Source organism: Rousettus aegyptiacus, unplaced genomic scaffold (genome assembly GCF_014176215.1).
Source record: "Rousettus aegyptiacus isolate mRouAeg1 unplaced genomic scaffold, mRouAeg1.p scaffold_m13_p_17, whole genome shotgun sequence".
Lineage (NCBI taxonomy): Eukaryota > Metazoa > Chordata > Mammalia > Chiroptera > Pteropodidae > Rousettus > Rousettus aegyptiacus.
This window is the reverse complement of record NW_023416292.1, coordinates 13736635-13762990: the sequence shown is the minus strand read 5'-3', so window position 1 is coordinate 13762990 and position 26356 is coordinate 13736635. Positions and strand designations below refer to the sequence as shown.

At 48.3% G+C, this 26356-nt stretch overlaps 1 protein-coding gene across 3 annotated transcripts in view; it reads right to left on the bottom strand.

The window, feature by feature from the left end:
- Positions 1-25431, bottom strand: part of RGS8 (regulator of G protein signaling 8) — a 53239-nt gene extending 27808 nt beyond the window's left edge. The window contains exon 1 of one of the 3 annotated variants that reach the window (XM_016145561.2): positions 25414-25431. Coding sequence is in view for 1 of the 3 variants with exons in the window: in XM_016145559.2 (XP_016001045.2) it covers positions 9663-9770 (108 nt within the window). In the remaining 2 variants the exon portion in view is untranslated. Of the gene's footprint in view, positions 1-9662; positions 9845-25413 lie in introns of those variants that run through there. The other 2 variants (XM_016145559.2, XM_016145560.2) reach the window with 2 other exon arrangements.
- Between the last annotated feature and the right edge of the window lie 925 nt (positions 25432-26356).

Here is a 26356-nt window from a genome sequence, read left to right as displayed (position 1 = left end):
AAGCTAACGTTTAACGAGCATTTAGTATGTGCCGGACACCGCGCTAAACACTGCACTTGCATTATTGTCTTTAACTCTCACAACGAAGTTTCGAGACCTGTATATCTTTATCATCCCTGTTTTACAGCGGAGAGACAGAGACGAGCCATTTATAAGGGGCGGAGCTGGTGCCTGATGCCACACACAGCGGCCTCGGCTCTGCCCTGCGCTCTAACACAAAGGTAGTGTCGTCAGTGACGCATCCGACAGTGCTAAAGTGGTGGGTAAAGGTGTCCTGCGAGTCTCGTGCTTCCCGGTCCGGCACCCAGGGTTTAAAGGCCCTGAGGAGACAAGGGTGGGGCTGCAGAGGGGCCCAAGTCTCAGGTGGAGGCCGATGGACCTGAGCCAGGCATCAGCATCTTCAATTAGCCTTTGGAGCAATAATAGAGCCACGGGAAGTCAATAAGCCAAGCAAAATATTTAAAGAATAATATGACAAGAAAGTTTTAAAAGAAAGAACAGGTATATAAAGAATAGAAGGACAAGAGTGTGTGGACGTGCGTCTAGCATGAATAAAAAGAGAAAACTAAAACTGGTCCAGACATTTTTTTTTAAACCGAAACACTCCTAGACACCAAGGAGTAACCACACAGCACCCCAGTTTGAGAAGCACAGACCTAGTACAGGCCCCCGTCAGGGGAGGACTCTACCTTAATCTCCTTTCCTATAGAGCCAGGTGCATAAAGAATTCCAGGGGGGAAATTAAGCTGCACCGAGGGGGTAGGCATCTAGCATGGTCTCCCTTCCTGAAGGAGAAGGACAGGAAAAGGCAAGCAGGTTAGAGCGCTAATGAGAAAGGCACTCACCTACTTGGACTTGGAGCCCATCCTGGGGATACAGAGCTCTGACCCTTTGCTGGTTACTGCTCCTGACCTGCTGGCTGCAGATGGGAACCAGGGTGTCTCCACTGGCTGCGGTGCATGATTTCTCCCAGGTCAAAGAGGCATCACAAGCCTTGCTCTGGCTTCACAAGCTGCCCTGCCCCTCTCTGCTCTTCCCGGTCTGCACTCACCCTCCTGGGAAACCCACTCCTTCAGGCACCAGCCACTGCTTCTCTTTAGAATCAGTGTTTTGGTCCTGCCTGTCTCGAGCGCTAGATAGCTGTTCTAGAGGTCTGACAGCTCCAGCCCTCTCGGACCCTGCAGACGCCACTGCCTCTGCGTCCTGTGTATAATAAGCATCTTTAATGGATTCCATTGCAGCGCCTTGTCCTGCCTGACAGTCCAATAATTTGGTCCCATTTACCTGTCCAACTGTGCGTGCGTGTGTGTGTGTGTGTGTGTGTGTGTGGACTTGCAGCTCCTTCTCAAAACCCAATACCTCCAAGGTAAAAATGCTCCTTTTCAAAGCTTTTTCGGAACTTCCTCCATCAGAAGGAATATCTCCATCCCAACACCACCACACTGCCGTCTGTAGTTTGCCCTCGTGGCGTGTTTCCTGATCCTCCCAAATGACTACGTGCCCCAGAAAGTTTCCATGACTTACTCCCCTTGCTATCAATGCCCATTGCCTGATTCTGAGTTCATAAAAAAACATTCTGGAAAACTACCAAAGATTCTTTATGGCAGAAACACATTAGAACTCCGCAGCCTCCAGGTCAAGGCTAAGGTCAGCCTCCTACACTACTGTCACTCAAAGGCACGGGCACCTAAGGTGTTTGCAAACTATTGTTCCCAATAGCCCAGTCAGGGCAACGTGGAATTAATCAAGAGCAAAAGGAGCACCTGGTGTCATCACACAGGCCACAAAAATGTAATTAAATTGAAGATAAAAGGAATTAAAGTCTGCGATATAATATTTTTAAAAGCCATGATAATAGTGGAGGAGGTTTATTGCCAAATGCCCCCTGTGTGTTTATTTAATCAACGTACCACCTAGGATAATACCACATTAAAAAAGCTTTTAATAAAACAGTCATTCAGGTATTAGATCTGAATTCTGGTCAGTACGCTAAAGCTCTCCGCAAATCTTTTAAAAGCAATTTCCACTCTGTAGCTTCCTAATAACAGTAGAAACATGAATCAACATATGCTGCATTGATTTGGGGTTTCCATGGAGACTGGAAGGACACAGGGAAGGGAAGGACAGAAAGAGGCCACTTGGCCCAAAATTCTACTAAAAAAAAAAAAAAAGCATCTTGGTTTCATTCCTCTGAGCATTAGCAGCCTCATTTCCTGTTCATCAGTTCGAGCATCGGATATTTAATTTCTAATAAGCCTGCTCGACTTCTCACAAGGAATATCAGAGGGGACATGGAAAAAAGTCAGCAGATGGAGTTACGGGCCCATGAGGTTTGCAGAGAGAATCCAGGAGAAAAGGACTCTAGTCCTTACGCTGCTGTTAACTAGTCCTTTGACACCAACTACCCTCTCTAGTTACACGATCAATAACTATCACACAAGACCTTTGAATTTCAATTTCCTCATTTGTAAAACACAAATCCACACACCTGCCCTGTCTATTTTTCAAGGTGACTTTAAGAAAGAAATGAGAGACGCTGTGAGGGAGAAAAATGCTCTGTAAATTCTGGTACACTGTACGCCATTATCTGGTGATGCTCTGAGTTTCCCTTTAAAGGGAATTTTTCCAGGGTGTGAGTACTTGGAGGGTGCAGGGGGGAAAGAGATGGCTTATTTAGGGGAGAGTAGACTGACCTGGAAAAAAGAAGGGTGGGGTTTGACAGCCCTGAGCTTCAATCCTTGCTCCCTAATTTCCCAGAGCTGTAAATGTGGGCAAGTTTCTCTCTCTCTCTCTGAGTATCATTTTCATGATGGGGAAAAATGAATATCACAATATCCTTGTTAAAAGGATTAAAGGAGATCACGTAATTGAGTTTTAGCACAGTGCTTGAGTAACGGCAAATGACTTTTTAGTGTGAGCCACTATTATTAGGCTTATCAACTGTTTCGTCATCTGTAAAATGGGAATTAGAATTCTTGCTATTTCTCTGCTTTGCCTAGAGGATTACTTGGAGGATGTCTGCTCAGCTCATTGCTAATGCATTTGGGAAAATGCATTAAATAAATCAAACGTTATTATTCAAAGACTCATCTTTACCACTTGCTAACCACGGTGATACAAAAATGTATGAAACACGTAAGGATTTTCAAGCTTCTTGGTGGATGGGAAGGTTGCGTAATCTCCGTTACCTTTTTCATTTTTCTTTTCTCCCTCCTGAGGCCTCATTTGTCCCCTTACCACTCGCTGGAGGTTTTTCTTCTTTCTATCCTCTTCCCTTTATTCACTGTCTTTATACTTCTAAATGTGTTCTAGAGGGATTTTTAAATATAGGAGGCTTTAGTGTCTACACTGCAACTGTCCCTTAGGTCTCTTAAAATTAAATTATACAAAACTGGGGGAAACGACATAAAATCTGTAGACACGATAGGATTACAGGACCGTCTCTCCAACTACAGTCATGAGTGTTAAAAAAAATCTTAAGAAACACATCAACCAAATACAAGATATGATATTTCCTTGGGATCCTGATTCAAATTTAAAACCATAAAAAAATATTATGAGACAATTGGGGAAATTTGAGCAAGGATTAGACATCGATACTGGGGTGAAGTTGATATCGAGGTTATTTTTTTTCTTAAGCATCCATATATTTAGAGATACACTCTGATATACTCAGAGTTGAAGTGATATGCTATTTGGGAATTGCTTTAAAGTCACCTAAGGTGGGAAGTTTGGGGCGTCGAAGTGGGCTATAGTACATAAGGGCTCTTGTGTATATTTGAAGTTATGCATAAAATTCTTTTAAACAGTGTGACCAGTGACAACATGGGCTTCAGGAGAATGATCACACGAAGTCTAAACTATTAGTGCAAAGAACCTGGAATACAGAAGAAGCGGGCGATCCCATGGAAGACGAAATCCGTTATATTCTGCTGTCAGTTTTCTTCCCCATGTCTAAATCAATTTTCAGGAAAAAAAACTTATTATTTGTCTCCAAGAGAGAAAGTGCTAAAGTTCATAGACGTTTAGAGCAGGTATGATTCCTGGATACCACCTGCAGGAACTAAACTAATAATTTCCCCCAAGGTCATATTTTTTCTAGGCACAGCCAGGACTCAAGCCCAGAGCTCCTGGGGGCAGAATCCAACTAAATCCTTTCTTCCGAATGCTGAGAAGCCGGTCCGTGCATCCAGAATCCAGGACCATAAGTCAAGCTGGATGAGGATACAAACGATGTCCTTTTTGCTTACCCCCCGAACCTCTCCATTTCGATTGTAACCTCCGCCTTCAACAGTGAACTCAGTTTTTACAAATTAGCTGCCCAGTGGCCAGATGGTTTCTGTGAAGGCAGGTGACGGGCGGGAAGCCAGAGTACAGAGAAAGCAAAGGGCGCGTGCGACACACACAGTCCTCCCCACACCCACAGCCTGATCTCCTCTTTCCTCAAGATCATCGAGGTCTCAGGTACGGAATATCTCAACTCCCTTCCCATCATTCCACGTTTACACCCATCTCTACTTCCTTCCCGCCACTCTCAGATGCGTCTTCTCAAGGTGACTCCTTCCCCGGGGGGCCATGGCCCATCCTTCCCTACTTACCCTGCCTTACCTGCCCTCTCCTCTGTCTTTATTCTTTCTTTCTCCCATGTAGAATAACACAAATGAAGCTCAATTTTTCAAAAAAAGATTCTCTTCTCCATTCCTCCCTATGCCAGCAAAGTCACCGGAAAGAATCTTCTCTTTCCCCACTTCCTAGCCCCTCCTCGATCCTTCACAACTTGGCTTCCGTCCGTCCCACGCCCCTGACAGGGCGCCCTCCATGTTGTGAGGTCCAGAGCCGCGTTGGCCCTGTCCTCAGGGACCTCTCTGTTGCGTTTGCCCCGGTGACCACTCACTCCGGCATCTCTGCTCGCTTGACCCCCTCGGCCTCACACTCTCCCACCTGCCCTTCCCCTCTGTCTGCTTCACCGGCCACTTCTCCCCTGCCCACCCCATAAGTGCTGGTATTTTCCTCTAATTCTGGCCCCTCTCCCAATTGTATAGATTCTTATAGCTCATGGGTGGCCCGAACAGACCCCTCGGATACCCTATAGGTGCAACAAATGCAAATATATCTAAAAATCGAGTGCGTCGCATCCCCCTCTTTCCCTGACCCACTTCATTCCCCCACCCCGCCCCACCCCCGCCACACATACACACTAGTCTTGGCTTGCCCTGGAATTCCCGGTCTCAGTTTCTGCCATCACCATCCACTGAAAAACTCAAGCCAGGAGAAAGAGGGAAGTGCTGAGAGATGACTCCTTTTCTCTCATCTCCTATAGTCAACCAATTACCAATGTTACTGATTAAGTTTCCTTCATGGCTTCCACATTCGTCTTTTCCTCTCCATCCTCGATCCTACCACTGAACCACGGTCTCTGGTTTACGTCCTTATGGTCTTTGGTCTCTGTGACCCAGCCTACCTCCGTTCTGTAGCCAGAATCACCCGTTTAAACCACAAATGCGACTACGTTCTCTCTCTCAGAGGTTATCAGCCCCTCCAAGCCCAAGGAAGAAGTTCAAGCTTTAGTTAAAAATCCCGAGACATAAATTCCCCAAGACCTGGATCCTGTCTACCGTGAGAGTCTTCCTCCACTCTCCCTGGTGTGTGCATCCTGCTCCAACAACTCCACGTTGTTCACAATCTTGCACACATGACATGGGCTCCATGTCTCTGGGCCCCGTTTCTGCCTTTCTCCATGCCCAGTCACCCTTTGAGCCTTTCAGGACCGCTTCCTCCAGGCAGCCTCCCCTGCACACCCAGGTTCCGCACACACTTCTCTACCGCTACACCTGGCATGGTTAGCCATCTGCAACTCTCTTTTCCTAATCAGACTCTGAGTCCATCGAGGGCAGGAAAGCGTATCTATTCATTTATTCATTCATTATTCAACTAACATTTAAGTATATCCTATGTGCCAAACATGGGTACATTGCATTACGTAAGTAAAGGACATATTTTTCATCTCTCCATCTCCAACACCAACACCTAGCATAGTACCTGGCCCCAAGAAGGTGCTCAGTAAATGTTTGCTGAACTTAACTGAACCAGTCATGTTCAGGTGAGCGAGACCACATTTGGTGCAGGATGCTGGCCAGAAAAGGCAGTGTGGAGTCAAAGAGATGGCATAGCATCCATGGTCGGGTGACAAGGGTTCAAGTTCTGCCCTGACGTGGCTAGGTTATGTTGGTTTAAGACCTTGCTTCCTTATCTCTAAAATCAGAATGACTTAGGCGATGCCGACTTTCTGTATTACTGTGAGAACTCAATGAGATGTATAAGCCCACATGGATCGTAAGGTACTCAGCCTTATGAGAACATGAAGTCACATTGATAGCATCAGAGTCGCAGAAGGCAGAGGCCCGGCACCCAATGGAGATGGGGACAGAGGCCGCAGAGGCGGAGGCAACAGGGCAGAGACAGAGAAGCAGGGGGACCCAGTTTTCAAGGCCCTGGGGCCGAGGCGTAAGTGCGAGGCACTGCCGCAGTGGGAATGGGCTCTCTCCTCCCGTCACGCAGTGCCAGGCGCTGGTTATCCCTCTCTGCCCCTTGCTAGGCGGTAACAAAAGCTTTACCGTTTGCCGTCAGGGTCCACAGCTGTGGACAGAAAGCAGCCTCAGCACGCTCCCGCTCCTCTGAATGTAAAATAAGCTTTTTCTAATCCTCCATTTTTAATGACTCCAGCCAATGGCTTTGACGTCCTCCCTCCCAGCCCCATTCTATCCAGTCACCTAGAGTCATGAGAACAGGAAACTCCACAGCCATCGGACCCAGGGACTGGCCCGGCTGCAGCAACAGCAGCAGGAAACTGTGGAGTGGAGACTCGGCCTCCAGGGACCAGCTGTCCCCTTGGGATCTGCTCCTACCTCACAGAGCCCTCTGGGAAACGAGACGCCTTGCCTTTGGGCTCTGCCGGGTTCACGTTAATGCTTAATGCCTGCACCGGGGGTGGGAGGAGGGACCAGAGCTGTGTGGGTGCACTCTGATGCACAAAGATGCTGAGCAAATTCTGACACTTTTCCTTGAGAGATAAGGCCCTTGTTGGAATCTTCCTTAAGCCATTCGGCTTTTCAGAGACCCGTCTCCTTTCTAGGACCTTTTATTGAAGAATTCAAAAGCCTTCTGGTAATTCCATACACAGCACACTGATAAAGGTCCTGATGAGAATGCCGATGCTTCTTCAACGGTGAAAAATATCCTAATCCCCAAGACACAGAGGGGAAGTGAGGAGCATTCCGGCGTCTTTGGAGATATAGGTGTTTGGACAAAGTAGAAATAAGAAAGCACAAAACAGAGAGCCTGGGATAAGATCGGCACGAAAAAAATTCTAAGCCATGAAGTCATTATACACAACGGAACCGGCATTTGTATGGCATAGTCACAACCTAAAAATGCTTTCACTTCTTTAGCTGAACTTGATCAGGTTTCTCAACCTCTTTGGGCCTCAGTTTGTTCTCAGGAGTTGGGAGGATTAAAGAGCATAACATAGGGAGAATGCCTAGCAAGGTTGCCTGGCGCTTCTAGGTAACTGGGAGCTATCATTACGCCTCATAAAAATCTTTGCAGGTAAGCTGGGCACTTATCGTGCACATTTTATAGATTACAAAGCCAAAATTGTTCAGTAGTCCTGAGTGATGGGCCCAGAGTTATTCAATTAATGGCCCAAAGGAGACTGGAACCCGGGACCACCTGGGGCTTTTCCACACTACTCAACACCTAAGCATATTCAGCTGTTACTGCTGCTGCTAACCCATCCCTGAGACCCATAGCTGGAGGTTTTATTAACGGAAATATGCTGGGTCTTGCTCAGTCCCCTGGGAGTACCTGGCATGTGCGAAATGGCTATTGTGGCTAATGAACCCTGTTCTTCGGGTCAGAGTTCACTGACCCCTGGGAGAAAGGCCTTGGCTTCCTTAGCCAGTTTCATTCACCTGGGAAAAAGACTACGAGGAAGTTTTCATGTTAGGCACCGTGCGAAATTGTTTTGTTTTGTTTTAGTTCCCGGGAGCTGCTTACACTTTCCAGGGCCACAGGGCACACGCTACGCGATCTAATCCTCACCCCCCTTCCCCGCCCTCCTGCCGCCCCCAACTCCTGTTGACCTTCTTCCGGGAAACAAACCCACTCTAAGGATGGAGCAGACAGCGAACGGTTAATAAAAACCAGTTTACAGTATTGACTGAGTGCTCATGGAGCTATCACTCCCGAAATACGCATAACGGCCATCATCCGCCTAATACCACGTTGCATGGTTAGAGCTTTGAACTTTCCCCCTGCACCTGTCTGCTCTGTGGTACAGTTATCTCCCTCCTCCCCTTGCCAGCACCTCCCCATTGTCCAAGAAACCATGAGGTTTTCCAAATCTGCAGGAGCAAATTGCCCAAAAATAACCCAAGGGGCAGAATAGGGTAGGCTTTCCTTCTTAGGTCATTAGATTAAAAGCACCTCAAAATCGGGATCTCTGAGGATCTACGAGGACCCGAAAGCCAGATCCTCAGGATGTAGTCCAGCGATGGGCCATACTAAGTGGATCTAATGCAGAAAGAGAAAAGCTGCCCTTTTCCTCTACACCCCTCAAAGTCTCTACCTAGATGGCTCTGAGAAGGACTCGTTTAGCTGATGCCAGGGACTCGTCACCTCCCCTAAGCAGCAACTGTGCCTTTAACTCACTGCTTAGAAATTGGTGACCTGCCCCACCCCCTAAAAAATGTTAACTCTGTGTCGTGATGGATGTTAATTAGACTTATTGTGGCGATCATTTTGTAATATACACATATATGAAATCATAATGTTATATACCCGAAACTAACAAAATTTTAACTATGATCTTATATCAGACTTGCATGATATAATAAATTATAAAAATTTGGAAAAAAATTTTAAAAAATAAGAATTGGTGACCTGCTGATGGACCTGTTAATTAATTCGATGGCAGAAGTCCCTTCACAATGGATACGTACACCGAATCATCACGTTGCACGCTTTGAACATATTACAATTTTATCTGACAATTCTACCCCGAGAAGGCTGGGGGAAGACGGAAATCGGTGACCTGCAGGGTGTTTTATTCTCCCTCCAGCTCACTGTGGCTGTGAATCCTTCTGCATGGGAATGTGTCGCCCGTACGCCAGAGACTTCCACGCTGGCTGGAAACAAAACAGACGCTGTGCGAACCCCAACTGCTGTGCAGGCGACTCGCTTAAGACAACAGCAGAAAAAAGATCTGAATGAAACTAAAAGAGACAGTGTCATCGTCTAGAGACCAGCCTCCGGTGTGTTCAGAAGCGCTGAAAGCATCCAGAGGAAGAAACGGCATCCCTTTGGACCAGAAAGCAGGTTCCAGGGGAACCTGGGGAGGTAGGATCAAGGAAGAGGGAGAACAAAACAGGATGTGGGCGGCTTGGCGCCCACTAAATGGTGCCCACTGAAGAACGGACATGTCCATTCTTGGCAAGGGCGACAGGCTCAACCAGCTCTGAGGAGCTCTGTCAGACAACAAAAGGGGATCGGGACAGCAGGACATGCCCTGAGGTGCCCTGTACCTCCCAGCAGGAATCGAGGCTCTGGACAAGTCAGTTCAGGGACCCCCTCGGGCCCCGCAGGAAGGAGCTGCTCTCTCTTACCTGTCTGGTGGTGGGCAGTTCAGCTGGGAAGGTGTGGCTGGCACAGGGCCCAGCCGGGCATGGCTCAGTGAAGTCCTGAGTGACAGAGTCAGCCACCTCCCGGTACATGAGAGAGGCTGGCGGAGGAGCAGCCACCTCACCTCGAGCCCCGAGCAGAGCAGCTGCGATTTGCTGCTCCCTCTGGCACCTCTCTTCTCAGGCTCTGCATCTCCAGAACAGGGAAAGAGTGAGTGGCAGGGGAGGGGGTGGGGAGACGGAGGGAGGGGAGGGGGCACCCTGGCAGATGATGCGCACTGCCAGGCAGAGTTCGGGGGAGGACCGCAGACTTCCGCAGGATGGCACTGCCTGTGTGGCTGTCCCGGCTGCCTCGGAGGGCCCGGCCACTCTGGAGGATTCAAGGAGAGGCAGAGCGCACAGGGGGTGCAGAGGGCGGGGGTGGGGGCGGGAGGAGATCCTCAGGGTTGCGCTGGGGGAAGGAGGTGAAGCAGGTACTGGCATGAGGAGGAAGGATGCCCCGCTTTGGCTCAAAAGCAGAACAGGCCGGAAGCATCTGCTTTGTGAGGTGGTTTGAGTGAAGGACAAAGCCACATACTCTGGCCTGCCTTCAAGGTTATCTCTCTCTCCTTCCACAACCAGCAGGCAAGGCCATAGGAATTTGGAACGGCTAGCTAATTTAGATCGAGCACAGCTCCAACTTTCTCAAACAGGAGAAAAAAAAAAATAGGCATGAACGAGTATAATGCACAAAATGTTTAGTGTTATTCGTCACTCTACGCTGCAGGCAAAAGCCTGAGTGCCCTCTCTGCCATCTGCCCAACATGAAATCGGGGCGGGGGGGGGGGGTGGGCAGCAACAACACAAGCAAGAGGGCAGCCCCGGGAGGGGATGGAGAGAGTGTGCCATGTGACGCTTCTGTCTGTAAAGTTCCATGTGGACGGTCAGCGGGGGCAAACCCTTCTGGACAGGTCGGGCTGGTGCCTGGAGCAGCTTCCGAGAGAGCGAGGGGTCGCCCTTCGCCTCTGATTCCAGAGTCTCCTCGCCCTGCCACTCACACGCAACGGGTTCACTGCACAGGCCCCGAAGCTGACAGTCATCAGCTCTATTTACAACCGCAGCCGGGGAAAGAGGCTGACAGAGAAATAAACAAACAGTAGAAGCTGGAAAAGACCAAAGGAAGCCACAGCTGGGGAACACTCAACAAGCGCAGTTAATGACGGAAAAGAGATCTCAAATAAGGGCCCTCTCGGGAGGGAGAGGACAGGATGCAGAGGGACGAAGAACCAGACTGCGACAGATTTCTAGGGAATTGTCCTGCCCAGCTGCGAGCGGGTTCTCTTCCTTCAGGCCGGTCTCCTGAGGTCCTGACAACCACGGACCCAGATGGCCCCTCGGGGGATGACTGCTATGCTTAGGACACTGGCCCTGTAGACTGCTCATAATCACCATGTCGCTGCTGCGTAGAACATGTGCACCAATTCAACAAAATCAGGTCAATTCAGCAAACAATCGTCGGCGTCCACTGAGTGCTGTGGGAGATGCTGAGATGACTAAGACATCTTTGTCATGTCTCAGGTGATCCAGAGGAGGACAAAGAGATTAAATAAGTGACTCTAATGCATGAATAAGGGAGCTAAGAAGGCAAACAGTGCCCCAGAAACGCTGCGGGGAGGGGAGAGTCAGTCCACCTGTGAAATCAGAAAAGCCGTTTCCGGGGAGGCTCAGCTGACCTGCACACTGAAGGTTACCTGTGGATTTCGACAAGCGGAGTTTAGGGGAGGGGAGAATTCAAGGTTGAGAAACAGCCTCGGCGAAGGCACAGAGTGACGCGGTGTGTGGTATATTTGGGGAACAGTGAGTGTTCTTTCTAGAGAGATGGGAGCAGACCGTAAACAGTGACGGGAGGCGACAGTGGAGGAGATAATTTAAGGGGTACGCGGTGATCGGATGGCAAAAAATTTTAAATAAAGGAATGTTGGTCAAATCATTTCATTATCAGAACTGTGTTTTGAGAAGGTACTGAATGAAGAGAGATTGGAGGAAAAAGAATCAAGGTTACTGTAAATCTCAAGGTGAGAGAGGATAAGAGCTAAAATAAGGCAACAAACTTGAGAAGAACAGAGTACAGTATTTGGAAAGGCTGAGTCAGCAAAACTTGGTTCGATGTTCAGAGCGTGGGAAGGATGGAAAGACGTAGAGAATCACTCTATAACCTCACCTTTGAAAACTGGCTTTACAGGCTAGAGGACCTAGGAGGTAGAATAGGCGGAGGCTGGTAAAAGAAAAACTGTAGTGTTTTTGGTTTGAGATTGGCCGAATTCTGTTGATGTCACAGGGAAGAAGATGAGGAGATGGAAATACAGTGTTGGATCTTAGCAAAGAAACGGAAATCTGGGAGCTGCCTCCTTGACGATGGGAGGTGGCAGGCGTGTATGGAATCACCCAAGGATAACGAGAGAGGGGCTAAGGGCAGGTCCTTGAGAAGTGACTACATTTAAACGAGGAGTTGAGAAAGAGGAGCCAACCAAAGATGATCAGAGTCCGAGAGTAGGACAACCAGGGGAAAGAAACGTCCCAGGAGCCTTTGGGAAGGAAGGGTCGAACACCATGGAGGAGTCCATGTTGGTGATGACTCAGACGGAGATGGCAGACTCTGAACCGGGAAATAGACAATAGAGAAGCAAATGAAAGAACAGCGGAGTTCCTGCCTAAACAGGAAGGGCCATCTCCTCAACCACACACAGTCCTCAGACATGACGGACTGGAAGTAGTGAGCAGAACACACCACCGTTTGATGTACACATGCACGCGCTAGACATAAATGTTCAGTAGATGGTGTATACACATCCTGTGTCCAGTAGACGTGGAATTTCAAAACGCCCATAAAATCGTGCACCTACGTCCACTTATGAGCATCAACACCCATAGAGAGCGCTCGATATGAAACATGTTGACAGGGTGAATGAACAAATGAACCTTCTACTAAAGAGATGAGTTACGTATTAATTTAATCAAGTTATATTGATTCAGCGCCTCCTATGGACCAGAAACTGTGCTAAGGACACCAGTGGTAGAGATACTCCCGACAAACAAAACACCTTTGGTTTCTTTCATTGCATTCTCCCTACTCTGCCTCTGCCCCTCCGTCAGAATCCATCGGCTGTTCATGAAGGTCAAGTCACAGACATCCCAAAGCCTTTCTCCACAATGACTGGCTGGGCCCCTCTTGGTTTCCAGCTGTTAATGTTTGAAACCCTTAGTCTCTGTTTTAACCTCAACCCTTAGGAGGTCTGAATTCGTTTCTCGAGTTTAAATCCCTCTAGTTTTCATGGTGATCTCAACCCTGGCCCGGCTCTCTGACTTTTCCAACCCTTGTGCCTTAGGTAAGAATCTCCACTCAATTTTTAGTCCATTGGGGCGGGGAGGTGGGGGGGTTGTGGAGGAGGGGGCGCGGCGCGGGCAGGGCCGTCCCTGAAGCCAGCCTCTTCCTAACAAGAAAGAAGCTCAGATCCCCTTCCTGGAGTCAGTTCCGGTATTCTTAAGTAATCCTTCTCTTGTCTTGAAAAAAAAAAAAAAAAAAAAAACCCTTCAGCTATTGTTAAAAATAGATATCTGATCCAAGCTGAAATCCAGCTGACAACTGTAATCAAAATTCTGATACCCAGGGAGGGCAGACCACATAAGAAGAGCCCTTACGAAAATGCTACCTCGACAAGGCTTACTCCTTGTTGAAAAAGAAATAAAATACGATAGTCAATTAATTTGAAAACACCTTTTTTCCCTCACATTTTGACATTTCTATAGCCAAGATGTCGTACGATCAGCACGTACCCATAATGCGGTAAGGTGACCATGCCCTCCTTCGATGCCCCTCAAAAAATAAAGCTGTTTTTAATACAATCTTGTAATTGATGGAATCTTATAACTGAGAAAATATTGCAGTGGGCCATGACTCTTCACTGCCAAGTGCCAGATGAGTGCTTATTAAAATGGTTCAAACTGAAGTAGAAGAAAAGTAAGTTCATGAGAACTAGCGAAGTTTTCAAATCTTGAATGTGTTAACGGCTCTAATTCAGGGAATTAGAGGTAATGTTGGGAAGGATGGCGCACACAGTTGATTGTTTTCCCTGACTGGCATTTAATAGAGCAGCTGATGATGACTGAAAGCGACTGAATTTGAGTTCGCTCCCCTCTCTTCCCTGTCTCCTGCTACCCTCTGGCACAGGGGCTCCTGGACAACAGAATGAAGAATAGTATAAAATCAGAGAGAAAGAAGAAATCAGTGAGGCAAAATCTACAAACTAGTAGATTTGATAGCGTTTGAATGAGGAGCTGGCATCATCTGGTCGCGGTATGATTTGTTTCTTTTTTGGTTCTTTTTTATTTCTATTTTTTTTTGGTTTATTGTGTCCATCATAAAAGCTAAGAGGGCAGGCTCCAGAACCAGACTGCTTGTTTGAATCCCAGCTCCGCCACTTAAAAGCTACGTGACTTTAGGCAAGTGATTTAACCTTGCTGTGCTTTAGTTTTCACATCCACAAAATAGGGATCAGAGATGAGCTGACGCCTGTACACGTACAGTAATGTCTGCCACATAGAAACAGGCAATAAAGTTATTTATTTATTATTACCTCCTACTTGAAATTTCCTTGAAGAAAAATAATTCCTTCTCTCTGGAAAGCCCAAAAGTAATCCCCTAAAGTCCTGGAATAAACATCCCTCCCTGATGCATAATTATTTCCTCCCTAAGATTAAAGCTACATACACATTTCCTCTAGACTGTCCCTTTTTGTGGGTGAAAAAATCAGCATCATTATCTTGGTGAGCGTGAATTTCCTACTGAGCAAACTCCTGTTTAAAATTTCACCGGTCCCGAATAAAAAGTGGGTAGAGTCATCCCAGCTGCTTGTCATATTTTGTTTGACCCTCAAACAACCCTTATTTCAAAAGCATAGAATTTACTGCAGAAGACAGGGTATTGCATCCAGGGAGTGATGATTTGCACATCTGGATTCATCTTTTCACATTAAAAGCAGCCTCTCCTCCTGCTGTCCTTTCCTCCCCCTGCGCTCCATCCCCTGGCTCCATCCCCTGGCTCCATCCCCTGGCCCGGAGGCTGTTCCCGGCACAATAGAGACGGACCCTCGTCCACTTTATTTATTCCATCACACATTAAAGATATGGAAGGAGATGCGCCGGCTGAAGGGGTAATTCTAGGCAAGGCTCTGTATTTAGAAATCAAAGGAGGAGTTTTTTCACAGTGTGTGTGGCAAGGGACGGAGTGGGGGGAGGAGGCGGACTTCTCATCCCGTCTCCCACAGAGCCAGACTAGCTTGGATGCCCTGGTTGGAGGCCCTGGGGATGGTGCAGCAAGGGAAACAGGCCTGAGAATCTTCCCACCGCTCGGACTCAGGGGACAGGCGCTGGCCACAGGGAAAACGAATATATTTTACAAAACGGGAGAGACAATGCGCCATATGGCTGTGTCCTCAGAAACTTCCATGCCGATCCCTGGTGGAGGCGCTTCTCCCTGTGCGGCAGCGCCGCCAAGTAGCTGCAGGGGCCTGAGGAATCCGAGGGGACGCGCAGAACCCTGGGGATTGCAGCGGGGACGCAGGGGAAGTCCCCGGAGTGGCCTGCAACGCGCTGCAGGCTTGCAGCCTTCCTGGCAGGACGGATGTCTCTATTCCAGGAGCCAAAAGGTCTGGGAGCTGCAGAAAGGGGTCCCCGGGGGCTGTAATGAATGTGCTCGAGCAGTGCCGGTGCGGTTCAGCTGCCTGACTAATGACACATGAGAAGACTCGGAGGCAAATTTAATAAGAGAGCAAACCCGACAGGATGCCTGCCCCGGATAAGATCCGGCCTCTCGCACCCCACAGAGGAGTCTGCCCTGGCCTCAGCTTCTGAGTCCCGAGTGCAGAACAATGTGCCTGAGAGGCAGCAGAGGGGAGAAAGGCCTCCATCTGCTCCTTCCCAATTCTCTGCTCCAGCTAGGGGAGGCGGGGTCCCCAGGGCTGTGAGGCGGGTCCTGCCTGGCTATTGGCTGACACATTTTCAAAGCTACTCTCAAAGGCTTTGATGACCCGGCTGCTTCTGGGCAGCAGCTGAAGCCATTTGCCCTGGAAAATGGAATGAAAGTGGTGTACCCACTCACCCTAACCTGACTCCCCGAGAACCCCTCCACACACTCTACAGCCGACGGGGTTGCTCCATTCCTGTATATCCTAATGAGCGCACCCATCTCCGACCCCTTAGCATCCCTCCCCTAAAATGTAACCAGAGCATAGACCTCCCTGGCTTCTGTTTCAGGAGAAAGGGAGTGCCAGTCCTCACGGGATGGACCTTCCACCGCCTAATTTCCATCTCCTTCGTGAAAGTCATAGGCATCTTTGCTGGAAGTCATAGGCGTCTTAGCAAGACTGCACACTTGTCATTAGAGTGCTCATTTTGCTAAGTACCAAAAAAAAAAAAAAAAGATTTTTTTTTAAGCATTGCTTAAAAATTAATTCCATCTCAAATTTTCATTAACCGATGAAATTTTGTATTTGAAAGTGCTCTGAATTTAAAATTTAGTATTTGAAAGGACTCTTTCGCCATCATCTAATCTGATCACCACAACCATCCAGTGGACTAAGTTACCTTTGAGGAAATTGAGACGCCGGAAGAAAAGTAAAGTACCTAAGGATTTGTTGTGAGTGACGTAACAAAACTGCTATTCACATTCAAGTTTCCTGAGCCCAGTCAAATAGTCTTTCCAAGCTTCCTCATTTTATGACATAAATTACGTATACTGTGAATCATTATAAAAATTTGTCATATAAATTTACCCAATGTGTTTGTCTTGTTTTCTTGCAAACCTGTTAAATGTGTCCTCCAAGCCATTTAGGCCTCTTCTTCCCCTTCCTGGCACAGAGTGGAACGATGGGAGTTTTAGTTGACAGACAATAGACAAGCTTTGGGTGTCTTTAGGGAGAATTTTGACATTATAACAGTAGCATTTTAGGAAACTCCATCTGGCTGCAAGGTGTCAGAATCAGAAGAAAAGGCAGATTTGAGTTATTACTTCTCTTGGGCCATATTCACATCCAATCTTCCTTTGGGACAAACGCAACGTTTTGTCACGTACCATACAGGAGATTCCTGCAACTCGGACTTCAGTGGTAGTTGCTGCTCCCGGGAGGAGCCTAAGTGACAGGGATGACCTTAAGATTCCTCTTCAGATGCAGCCGTCATATCCAGTAGCCTGGAAAACTGAACGCTGCTTACAAAGGATCTTGAATTTCATCTAGGGATGGAGCAACATCTGGATGAAATTGAGAAACAGGACCCTCTATCTAAATAGGCAGAGCCGTCTCCCCTCCACGGTCCAGTCAGCCTCGGAGCTCAGATCCCTGCCAACTACCCTTTCCTCCGACGCTGCTGGATTCTCTGCTTTTAAAGCATTTGCCTTATATTTCACATACCTGTTAACAAAGGGCTCAACCAGCCAAGCCGGGAGAGGGCTAAAGGTCCAACCCCACGTAAAATTCTTACAATATCTGTGACTTCCTAAGGAAATTAATGTTACATTTTTCCCATGATTTTCTAAAGAAATTCAATTTTTCAACTTTGCTATCTGTCCCTTCAGAGATAATAGTGATGGGAATTTTAGACCAGGTCAAAAACATGGGTCGCCAGGAGATGACTCAGTATTTTGAGGGAGATAAAAACTTTTGTTCCTTGATTTATACCAACTAAGTGCCTTCCTAACATACTTAAATCACAGTCCACCAACAGCAAGTACACAGGCCAGGGAGTCACCCCCTTTACAGGGAAGTGCAATGGGTCATTGAAATGTGCAAGCTGATGACAAAAGGGCAGGAACACTCCGTTTCCAGCAAGTTCATTCATTCACTCACCCATTCATGCATTCATTTTGAGTCCCTACTATGTGCCATGCACTCTGCAATGCTGGACAAGATAAAGGGGTTCCAAACGGTCCAGGCTGCCTTTGCCACTCCAAGTCAGAGCCCTGACCTAAATTTTGCAAAGATTCCTTACCCTCCAGGGTTCGACCTCTCCAAGTTCCCTGCTCCTGCCCTCTGAAGGACAAGGAGCACTTTCTCCCACAACCTCAATTTTTGGGAGGGATTCTTGGGTGGTAGAAAAGGCTGTAAACCGGAACTGATCCCTGGGGGCAAGGAGAGTTGTGTCTTCTCCAGAGGAGATTCTGAATATCTGGTCTGGTCTCACAATCCACAGACCCTACCTACCACCCACACCCTCCTGGACCTTGATGAGAGAGCAAACGGAATCTTGCGGAGGGGCGGCCTAACGGTAAATTTGCATGGACTTCAGCTAAGGAAAACATTATCCCTTTTGTTTTTGTGTCTTCAACTCGAAGCAGCTCCAGGGTTTTTATAACTTTATTTCTCCTGATCCAAGCTCACGGCATCCTCCCACCTTTCTCCTCTGTTCTAGGGTGGAAATACAGAACCAATATCACCATCATCTGATTACCTGTAAAAACTGGGCCAGCCCAGGGTCACGGATAATAACCAGAGATAATTCTGAAAAAATCATTTAGATTTGCCTTTTGGCCTACATTTGTTTATGTGTGTGCATTTTTTTTTTTTCCAAAGTAGATTTACCTTCTTAATTATGTTTTGTTTGCATTCCCTCAGCGCACAATGTCTGGGAAGTCAGGGATGGGTACATGGAGTGGGCTGAGTGTTGAGAGAAGCTGGTTTGAGATAAAAAATTGTAGGAGTTAAAGCACAGGTTGTAACCTTCGTTTAACAAATATTTATCAAACACCTGGAGATGGTGGAGCATGTGGCACTGGGTGTTTCGGGAGACATAAAGAAGAATGAGATACAGTCTCGGCCCTAGAGAAGTTTGCCATCTTCCTAGGAAGAATACATAAAGACTTCACATTTATACAATTGAGATTTCACTATAGCTTAAAATGTGAGCCTAAGTAGCATTGTTTATAACTCAAATATCCGCAGGGCCCAGGTGGCTTTGGATCCAGTAGGACTCAGAAAAATAGTGATTCCTCCAGTAACCATATAACAGTTTTCTGTGTTTCTCTGCTTGTATAAAATACCAGATTGTCAGCTTGCATAAAATAGCAGAGGAATCACTTTTCAGGGCACACAAGCGTTCAGGATAAAGTGTTGGAGAGGTTCCCTCTTGAGACTGCATGTCTGGATTTACTGACGAGTTAATCGCCGAGGAAGCATGTACTCAGTGTCGCACGCGGTCCCCAGTTAACCCGTTCCCAGGCGAGCCCTGTCACAGCCTTCCTTTTGCTTGGAATCGGTACCCTACTGACCCTCACAGGGTGGAAGCTGAGGTGGTCACTCACAGAAGCAACGGGTGCCAACCTGGGAAAGCAGATAAGGGCGTGAGAGGCCTCTTAGACCCATGTGCTAAGTGGGACCAGGCGTAGCCCCATACCCTAACCCTTCACCCGGATTCGCCCCACAAAATCTGGATCCTTTCCATTCTCTGTCACTCCCATTATGACAGAAGAGCTGATGGTGTGGATTACGTGTGTGTCTCTTGCTGGGTATGAATCCCAGACCCATGCTCATTGCCCCACTGCTGGAAGGCCGTGTTGGACCCAAGATGTCCTTGGGATATTGCTGGGAGAGAGGGTGACCTCATGCTATGGGTGAGTGAAGAATTTACAAAAAGCACCTCCAGCCAGGCTTCCCAAGGGTCAACAGAGTCATTATCAGCACCATCATCAAAGGCGCTCACACCACACGTGCCATTTGTGCATGTGCGAGCCAGGGACAAACAAGAGTCCTGGCCTCCTAACTGCAAGTGACCTATGAAATCAATAAACTCAATTTCATGGGTCAAACAACACTTTTTACATAGAGTAAGGGTATTGTGTGAAACGACAATATGTATATTCTCACTGCGTATCACACTCTCAAAGTAAAGGCTACTCTACCTAAAACATGCAGCATCGATGGGCGCAAACATCAAGTAGAAAGCCTTAGAAATGACCCTGTAATACTGACCGAATCAATTCTAAGGTAAGAGTAAATGCTTGCATCTTTACAAGCAAATAACATAAAGAAAAAGGACGCGAAGGGTGAAGTTCCTTTTAAAACAAGGCTGCGTGTGCAGGACCCTCCCAATTCTTGCAACACACTCGAGTTCCCCCAAATGCCTCTCACCCCCGCTGCCTCAGCCAGAGAGAAGCAGCTGCCTGCTTTAGTAGTTTCTCCTATAACTGACGAGTTTCAGGAGCAAGTCGGAGAGATTCAGTGCCCCGGTCTCACTGAGAAACTTTTCAGAAATACACCTTCTAAACCAAGACTAAGTTGGTTCCCTGTTCCACGGAAACTGAGCATGGCGCCTGCTAGAGCTGAGCTCGGGGCGAGAGGATTAACCATTTCAGCAGGGAGACCGGATGCCCCCAGAATGCCTTCCCTACTCTTACAATTAACGCAGGACTACATGGTTTCAAATCAAAATCCAAACTCCCCTGAAGAGGTCACACTTTAAACTGTCAGTCATTTGCCTCTCTGGGCGAATTTGTTTCAGACCTTTTTCTAAAACCAGGTATTAATAGGAACAAGAAAAGACCGTGAGGACCCCATGGCGGGGGGGGGGGGTGGTCCTTGGAGGACATGACTGTTGTAAAAGGGGCCTCAAGGGAGGAGGCGGGAGAGACGAAGCAAACTTTTTTGCTTTGCTTTGCCGAGAGCTGGTCATGGCCTCCTGCCCACTGAGAACACTGGAACCACTGTGGCTTGAGCCAGCTTTCTAAGAACACTGGCCACTTGAGCTTGGCTCTGAACCTACGAGTCCGAATCCAAGTCTGAAGCTGGGCAGAGCATGCCCAGAAGCATCAAGAATTTTGATTCTACTATTTCTCAAGCCATCCTTATCCCTTTTCCTGCCCCACCAGGAAAATCATCCTGATAACCCCCAAACTGGGGACCAGAAGATCTTCATGCGTGGCCAGGAGAAGTCCAAGGGCGGAGGCACCTAAGACGACTATCCAGTCATCATCATCGTCAATAAATAACATGTATTAAATAATTTCCCTTTGCCACCTCAGTGCTAGCTTTTCATGCACATTGTTTCTTTTGACCATCCCAACAACCTATGAGGTGAGCTTGTCATTTATGATCGTACAACTAAGGCTTAGAGAGGTTAGGCCAAGGTCACGTGGCTCGTAAGCAGTACAGCTGGAATTCAGCCAAGGCAGTCGAACTCCAAACTCTTAACCAGTAGTTTAGCAGCAGCAACCCTTGGGAAGAAGAGCTCATCAGCGGAGTGACCAGCCATGAAAGGTCTGCTTCCTCCGCGTGTGACCTGACGGAGGAATGTCGAAAGGAAACCCTGGCTGGGCCCTACGGTTCCGAGACAGCTTCAAGGAGACGCGGGAAGGAGAGACAGACCAGGCTCGCAGCCGCTGGCAGCCCGGGGCCTGGGCTCCCACCCCAGATGAAATAATGGCTCAGACAAGGGGTTTGAAGCCATCAGGGGCCTGACAGTAAAATACCCATGACTTTCACAGTACGTGTCTTCCAGCTGCAGAAATAAGGGCAGGGTAATTTTAGCTCTGCGTGTCTTAGCACGAATCCGTCTCTACTACCACCAGGCTGGCTCCAGACAGAGACTGGTTGCACCTTCGGCACCAAGGCCGTCAGGCCCTGCTCTGAACCATAGACTGCAGCGTCTGGGGAGAAAGTTTGGGCCCAGTGGGGAGCAGGGCTCAGGGCTCCGGCCCATACTGCAGAGCCGCGTGTCCGCAGGAAACCATGTGCCCGCTGCCCACAGGACTGAGGTAGTGCCCTCCGAACATCCAAGGAGACACTGCTGCTCCTGGCATCTGCTCGGTGACACGCAGTGACCCTAAGCGGACAAATGACAGAGGAAGGAAAGAATCGCCTGTGCGAGACCTGATATTTTTTGCCCTAGAAAGAGGGACCTAAGGGAAGTGCCTTTTCCCGTTTTCCGCACACCTTCTTCTCTTCCCTCCTTTTCTGGTTTTGGCTGCTCAGCTTTGCCCCTATTTTCCTCCTGCTTCTGCGGATGTGCTTTTATGTATGTGCAGGGACTTTTATCCTTTCTAGGGCATCGTCCACCTCTCTCTCGCTTTCCCGATTTCATGAGTCTTATTCCTTAGTGGGAAAACCTAGGGCCTCATCACTTTCGCCTAAGAGTTCAGCTCTTCTCTGCTCATTAAAGGCCAGGCATGAGTACTTAAGGAGGGAAAAGACTCAAAAATCTGATCTGTGAAGTACGCACACACGCACACGCATACACACACGCGCACACACACCCCCTTCTCACTTGGGCCAGAACATGCTTGGCTCAGACTCGTCAAAGCCATTTGAAAACAATGATCTTTCTCTAACGATGGCCCCCGCGTGTGTGTGGCTTCTCACACCTAATCGCCTTTACAACCCAGGGACTGAGTGTCCTTGACTCTTGGCAAGCTACTCCATAGAGCCAAAGACTGGGTGAGCACAGCCGGGGGTGTGTGGGGGGGGTGGCACCCTATTTCATAGGCGCTCCCCTGACTGGTTGGGATTTAAAGTTCTGATAAGCTATCTGTTCCATGTCTTGAAGAAAGAGATACCTATTGGCTAACTGTTGTCCAAGATAATTCTTATTTTTTTCAAATGTCACCTCTATCCCTTACTTGCTTTGTGAACTCAGGAAACCTTAACATCTCTTTGCCTCAGTTTCCTCATCTGTAAAATAGGGGTAATAAAAATCACCCACCCCTTAGGGTCCTTGTGTCAGATAAATGTGAAACGCCTCCAGCTCTTGGTTGCATGTAGCAGAACCCAACTCTGGACAACATAACCAACAGCAGAGCTCCAAAACTCAAGAGAGAAAAGCGAATGCTCAGGTCCCCGGAAAGGCAGGGGCCGGGGAGGCACCGAGATTCCAGGTGACAGATCTGAACCATTTCCTCAGGGCAGCCCTGCGGGGCTAATCAGTTCCATTCATTTTTTTCCCCACCTCGTTTCATTCAACTCAACTTTCGCATCTCCAAGACAGAGGAGCTTGACTGGTCCAGCACAGATCACACACGCATCCTCATTCTCGGTGGCGCCCTCGGAGTCGTGACTCACCGGTGTGAGACAGGCCTAAAGTTAAGATCCAATGTCATGTGTGGCTTGACATCTGGGGAAAACAGGGAGGGCCTAACCCGCAAACTCCCCACTCCTCTGCTCCTGCACGCAAGCCCACACTCCTCGCCAAACAGACCCAGCGCGACCCCTGCTTCCCTCTGAGTAGCTGGCCTCAGTTCCCCGCCAGCCTGTGGAATTATTCGCACAACCCAATCACATCCTCGCATGGGAACCAGGGGGCACCCCGCCCTCCCGGCACCACAAAGTCAGCCTCCCGCAGCCCCTGCTCGTTTGCTCTGTTCCCGAGCACAACCCCGGTGGCTCCGTGTGGTGTCCGCTTCCTCCTCCCCAACCTGTGCGTAGATGTGACTGACAACCTGCGTCCATCCCACCTGTCCAGTGTCGCGTGTCCTGTGCCCAGACGTCCCCATAACCCTGTGGAGGGAATTCCTCCCTCACCCACGGGGCGAAGTGGAGGCAAGTAAAAGAGATCCCCAAAGATTACACGCACCAGGGGGAAATTAGGGTGCCGTCACCGGAAGACAAGGAGGGACTCAGGACGGGCAACAAACAACGGGCGTCCAGCATGTCATGGAAAGTGCCTAACACAGGGCCCCCCAAACCAGAAAGGGATCCCAAAATGCGGGCGGCAGTGACATTATGTCCTCATTGCCACAGAAACCAACAAAGGCTCTGGCGAGAAACCTCCGGGTGCAGCATTTCCCACGTTACAGCGCCCCTTTCTGCCCACCTTCCCCGGCACCTAACCTCAGCGCCTTGGCTCAGCACAGAACGAGCAGCAGGAAACCGAAGGCGCCTTTGAGGCCACCACAGGTGCGGTGGGATTCCCGAGCTGAGCAGGTGGAGGAAGCCTCAGACAAGGTCCTCGCTGTGCGAATGCAGTCACTGTCAGCCCCCAGTGCACCAGGCTGGAAGTGACTAGGTGATGAGCCGGCGCTCCCTTGCACGAGGCCACTCCCCTCATTATTTAGTTCCTCCAGGTAAGAGTAAAAAATACTATTTCTGGAGAGGATTGGCCTTCTGAGCAGAAAGTATGGCCACGGTATCGTGATGTAGTTCAATCACAAATGCCAGACAGAGACCCCTGACCCCAAACGTCAGCCTGTTGTCTATCATTCTGCCATTAAAACGTCATTCTTCCAGTTTCTGAGAGTCCTTTTCAAAATGACACGGGTCCCACCTTGTTAGCAAACACTTTACCTTTGCAGGGGTTTGCTCTCCTTAGGCTGAGAACCGAAATAGGACACAGTCTGGGCACCTGACTGGAAGCAGAACACCTGACTAGGACAAGACCCAGGAGGGACAAAAGGAGGGCTGAGAAGTGGCTGGGGACACATCTCAGTGACAAATACTGAGACAGCTACTCACTCGGGGGACAGGGGTCAGACAGCATTGGCCCCACCCTGAGCTGGGGGACTGTCCGGCTTAGCGGTGTGACCGCAGCCTGGCATCGCCCTAACCTCTGTCTGCTGAGCGCTCGGCTTCTGCACTGACGGCCAGAAATACGCTGGGCCCAGATGCTGGCTCGGTTCCAAAGATCCCCAGATGCTGCACGGGGCCTGGGAACTCAGCTCCTTGATCACCAGGTAACCCTAACTTGGGCTTCCCAGTGTCAACCCCCATTTTCCTCCTTTGCTTTCTACTGCCTTCGCACTTCTAATTTGCGTTATTTTTAGAAATCAAAACTCTTGTGTAGCTAGCTACATGCATAGCTAGCTCTCAAGCGCAGTTGAACAGTATGCATCATAGCACCAGTGAGGGCAACAATTAAATCGAAGAGCTTATTTAATGCCAGGCACTTTATAAACGTTATCTTATTTATTCCCCTACAATAACCCTGCTGGGTGGGCTTTCTTTTTTACATTTAACAGGTGAGGAAATCTAAGTATGCGGTGTTAAGGGACTTATCCAAGGTCATGCAGCTGTATTTCGAGCCCAACTGCAAAGCCTCAAACACACCCATTACCTCTTGGAAAAGGATGCGGACATCAGTTATGTCCTAGTTAGGCTAGGGAGGCTAGCCATACATCCGTGAAGGACCCATGAAATGCCACGGCTTTTCTGAGTTTTTACTCAGGAGTTCGGAACGTAAACTCATACAACTACGTGGACGTCAATCCACGGCCACGCTTGACCTTAGTATTTAGGTCGCAGAGAGCCCAGACCCGACCCAAGAAGGTAAATAAATGAACGAATGTATCTCGTCGTATCTGAATTCTACCTTGAAATCTAGCTGTCTCGTTAGTCTGTTTCTAGAGTTCTTATTGATACATCTTTCGAATGTGTTTGCATATCACCCACGGCTAGAACATAAAAATGTCCCTGGCTTGGAACACCATACGAACAGCATTGACACCTTTTTAAAATGTGGGCATCCTTTAAAATATCCACATTTTACAGTAAACAATACCATCTAGGATGTTCCAACACAGAAGCATTTTTTTTTTTTCCTTCTGTTCTTCTATTGTAGTCATGGAGACCTCAGATTTGGTTGAAATGAACAGACAAAATTAAAACCTGCAAAAAAAGTTGGTATCAGAGCAAATAATAATGATAGGTTAGATTTCAGTGGTACTTGTGTCTGAGGACGTCAATCAATCATTCTCTGCAGACGTTACCACATCCTAATCACTCACTAAAGTAGACGAGGACAGGTGGTCTCCTCCGCTTCACGTCCACACACGGCCCGCGGTGAAGACCATCATAAAAGGACAATGAGTCTGCAGTGCACGGAAACCTGTACGGCAGAAATGTAAAGAATTTCACGAGCACAGTTATTCGGCATCGGGCTGACCAAATTAATCATCTGAAGCTAGTACTCTAATCAGTCGACTCAGCCACATGGATGTGTCCAGGTAAGAATCGCCAATTGGAGAAAAGCTGAGAATAAATCTCAGGCCACTGCATGAAATGTGCTGCGTTAAAATAACGTCCCCTGGCCCCGCCTGACATTGCTTACCTTGACGACTGCAGCTGTCCCACATACCTCCCCACCGCCACCAGGGGCGCGTTCCTAAAAACAGAGCTGATCACTTCGTTCCCCATTGACGACAGGATGGACTTGAAACTCTTCCTGATGGCACCGGGTCCCTCCTGACCTGACCTCTCGCCTACTTCCCTGCCTCCTCTCCCACGCCCCGCTGCACTGCCATGCTGTAGCTGTGAGAAGTTACTCTATAACTAGCAGTGACTGAAATGTTCCAGGCCACGCCACCTCTTCCAGCCCCACGTGCACACCCCAACCTCGACCTCAGCGTTGCCTGCGTGAAGGCACCCATATATCCCTCTTTCTTCTAATGATTACTTTTTAAAGTAACTTTTTTATTACAAAAAAAGTGCTCAGAAAATACAGTAAAGAAAAATGGAAACAAGAAAATTAAAGATATACATAATCCCATTCCCTAAAGATAATATCCTGTTAGCATTTTTGCATACACCTGACCCTTCGACAATGCAGGGGGCGCAGTGGAAAATCTGCGTACAACTTTTAACTCTCCCCGAACTTAACTATTCATAGCCTACTGTTGACCAAAAACCTTAAAGATAACATGAGCAGTCAATTAACAGGTTATTTTTTTT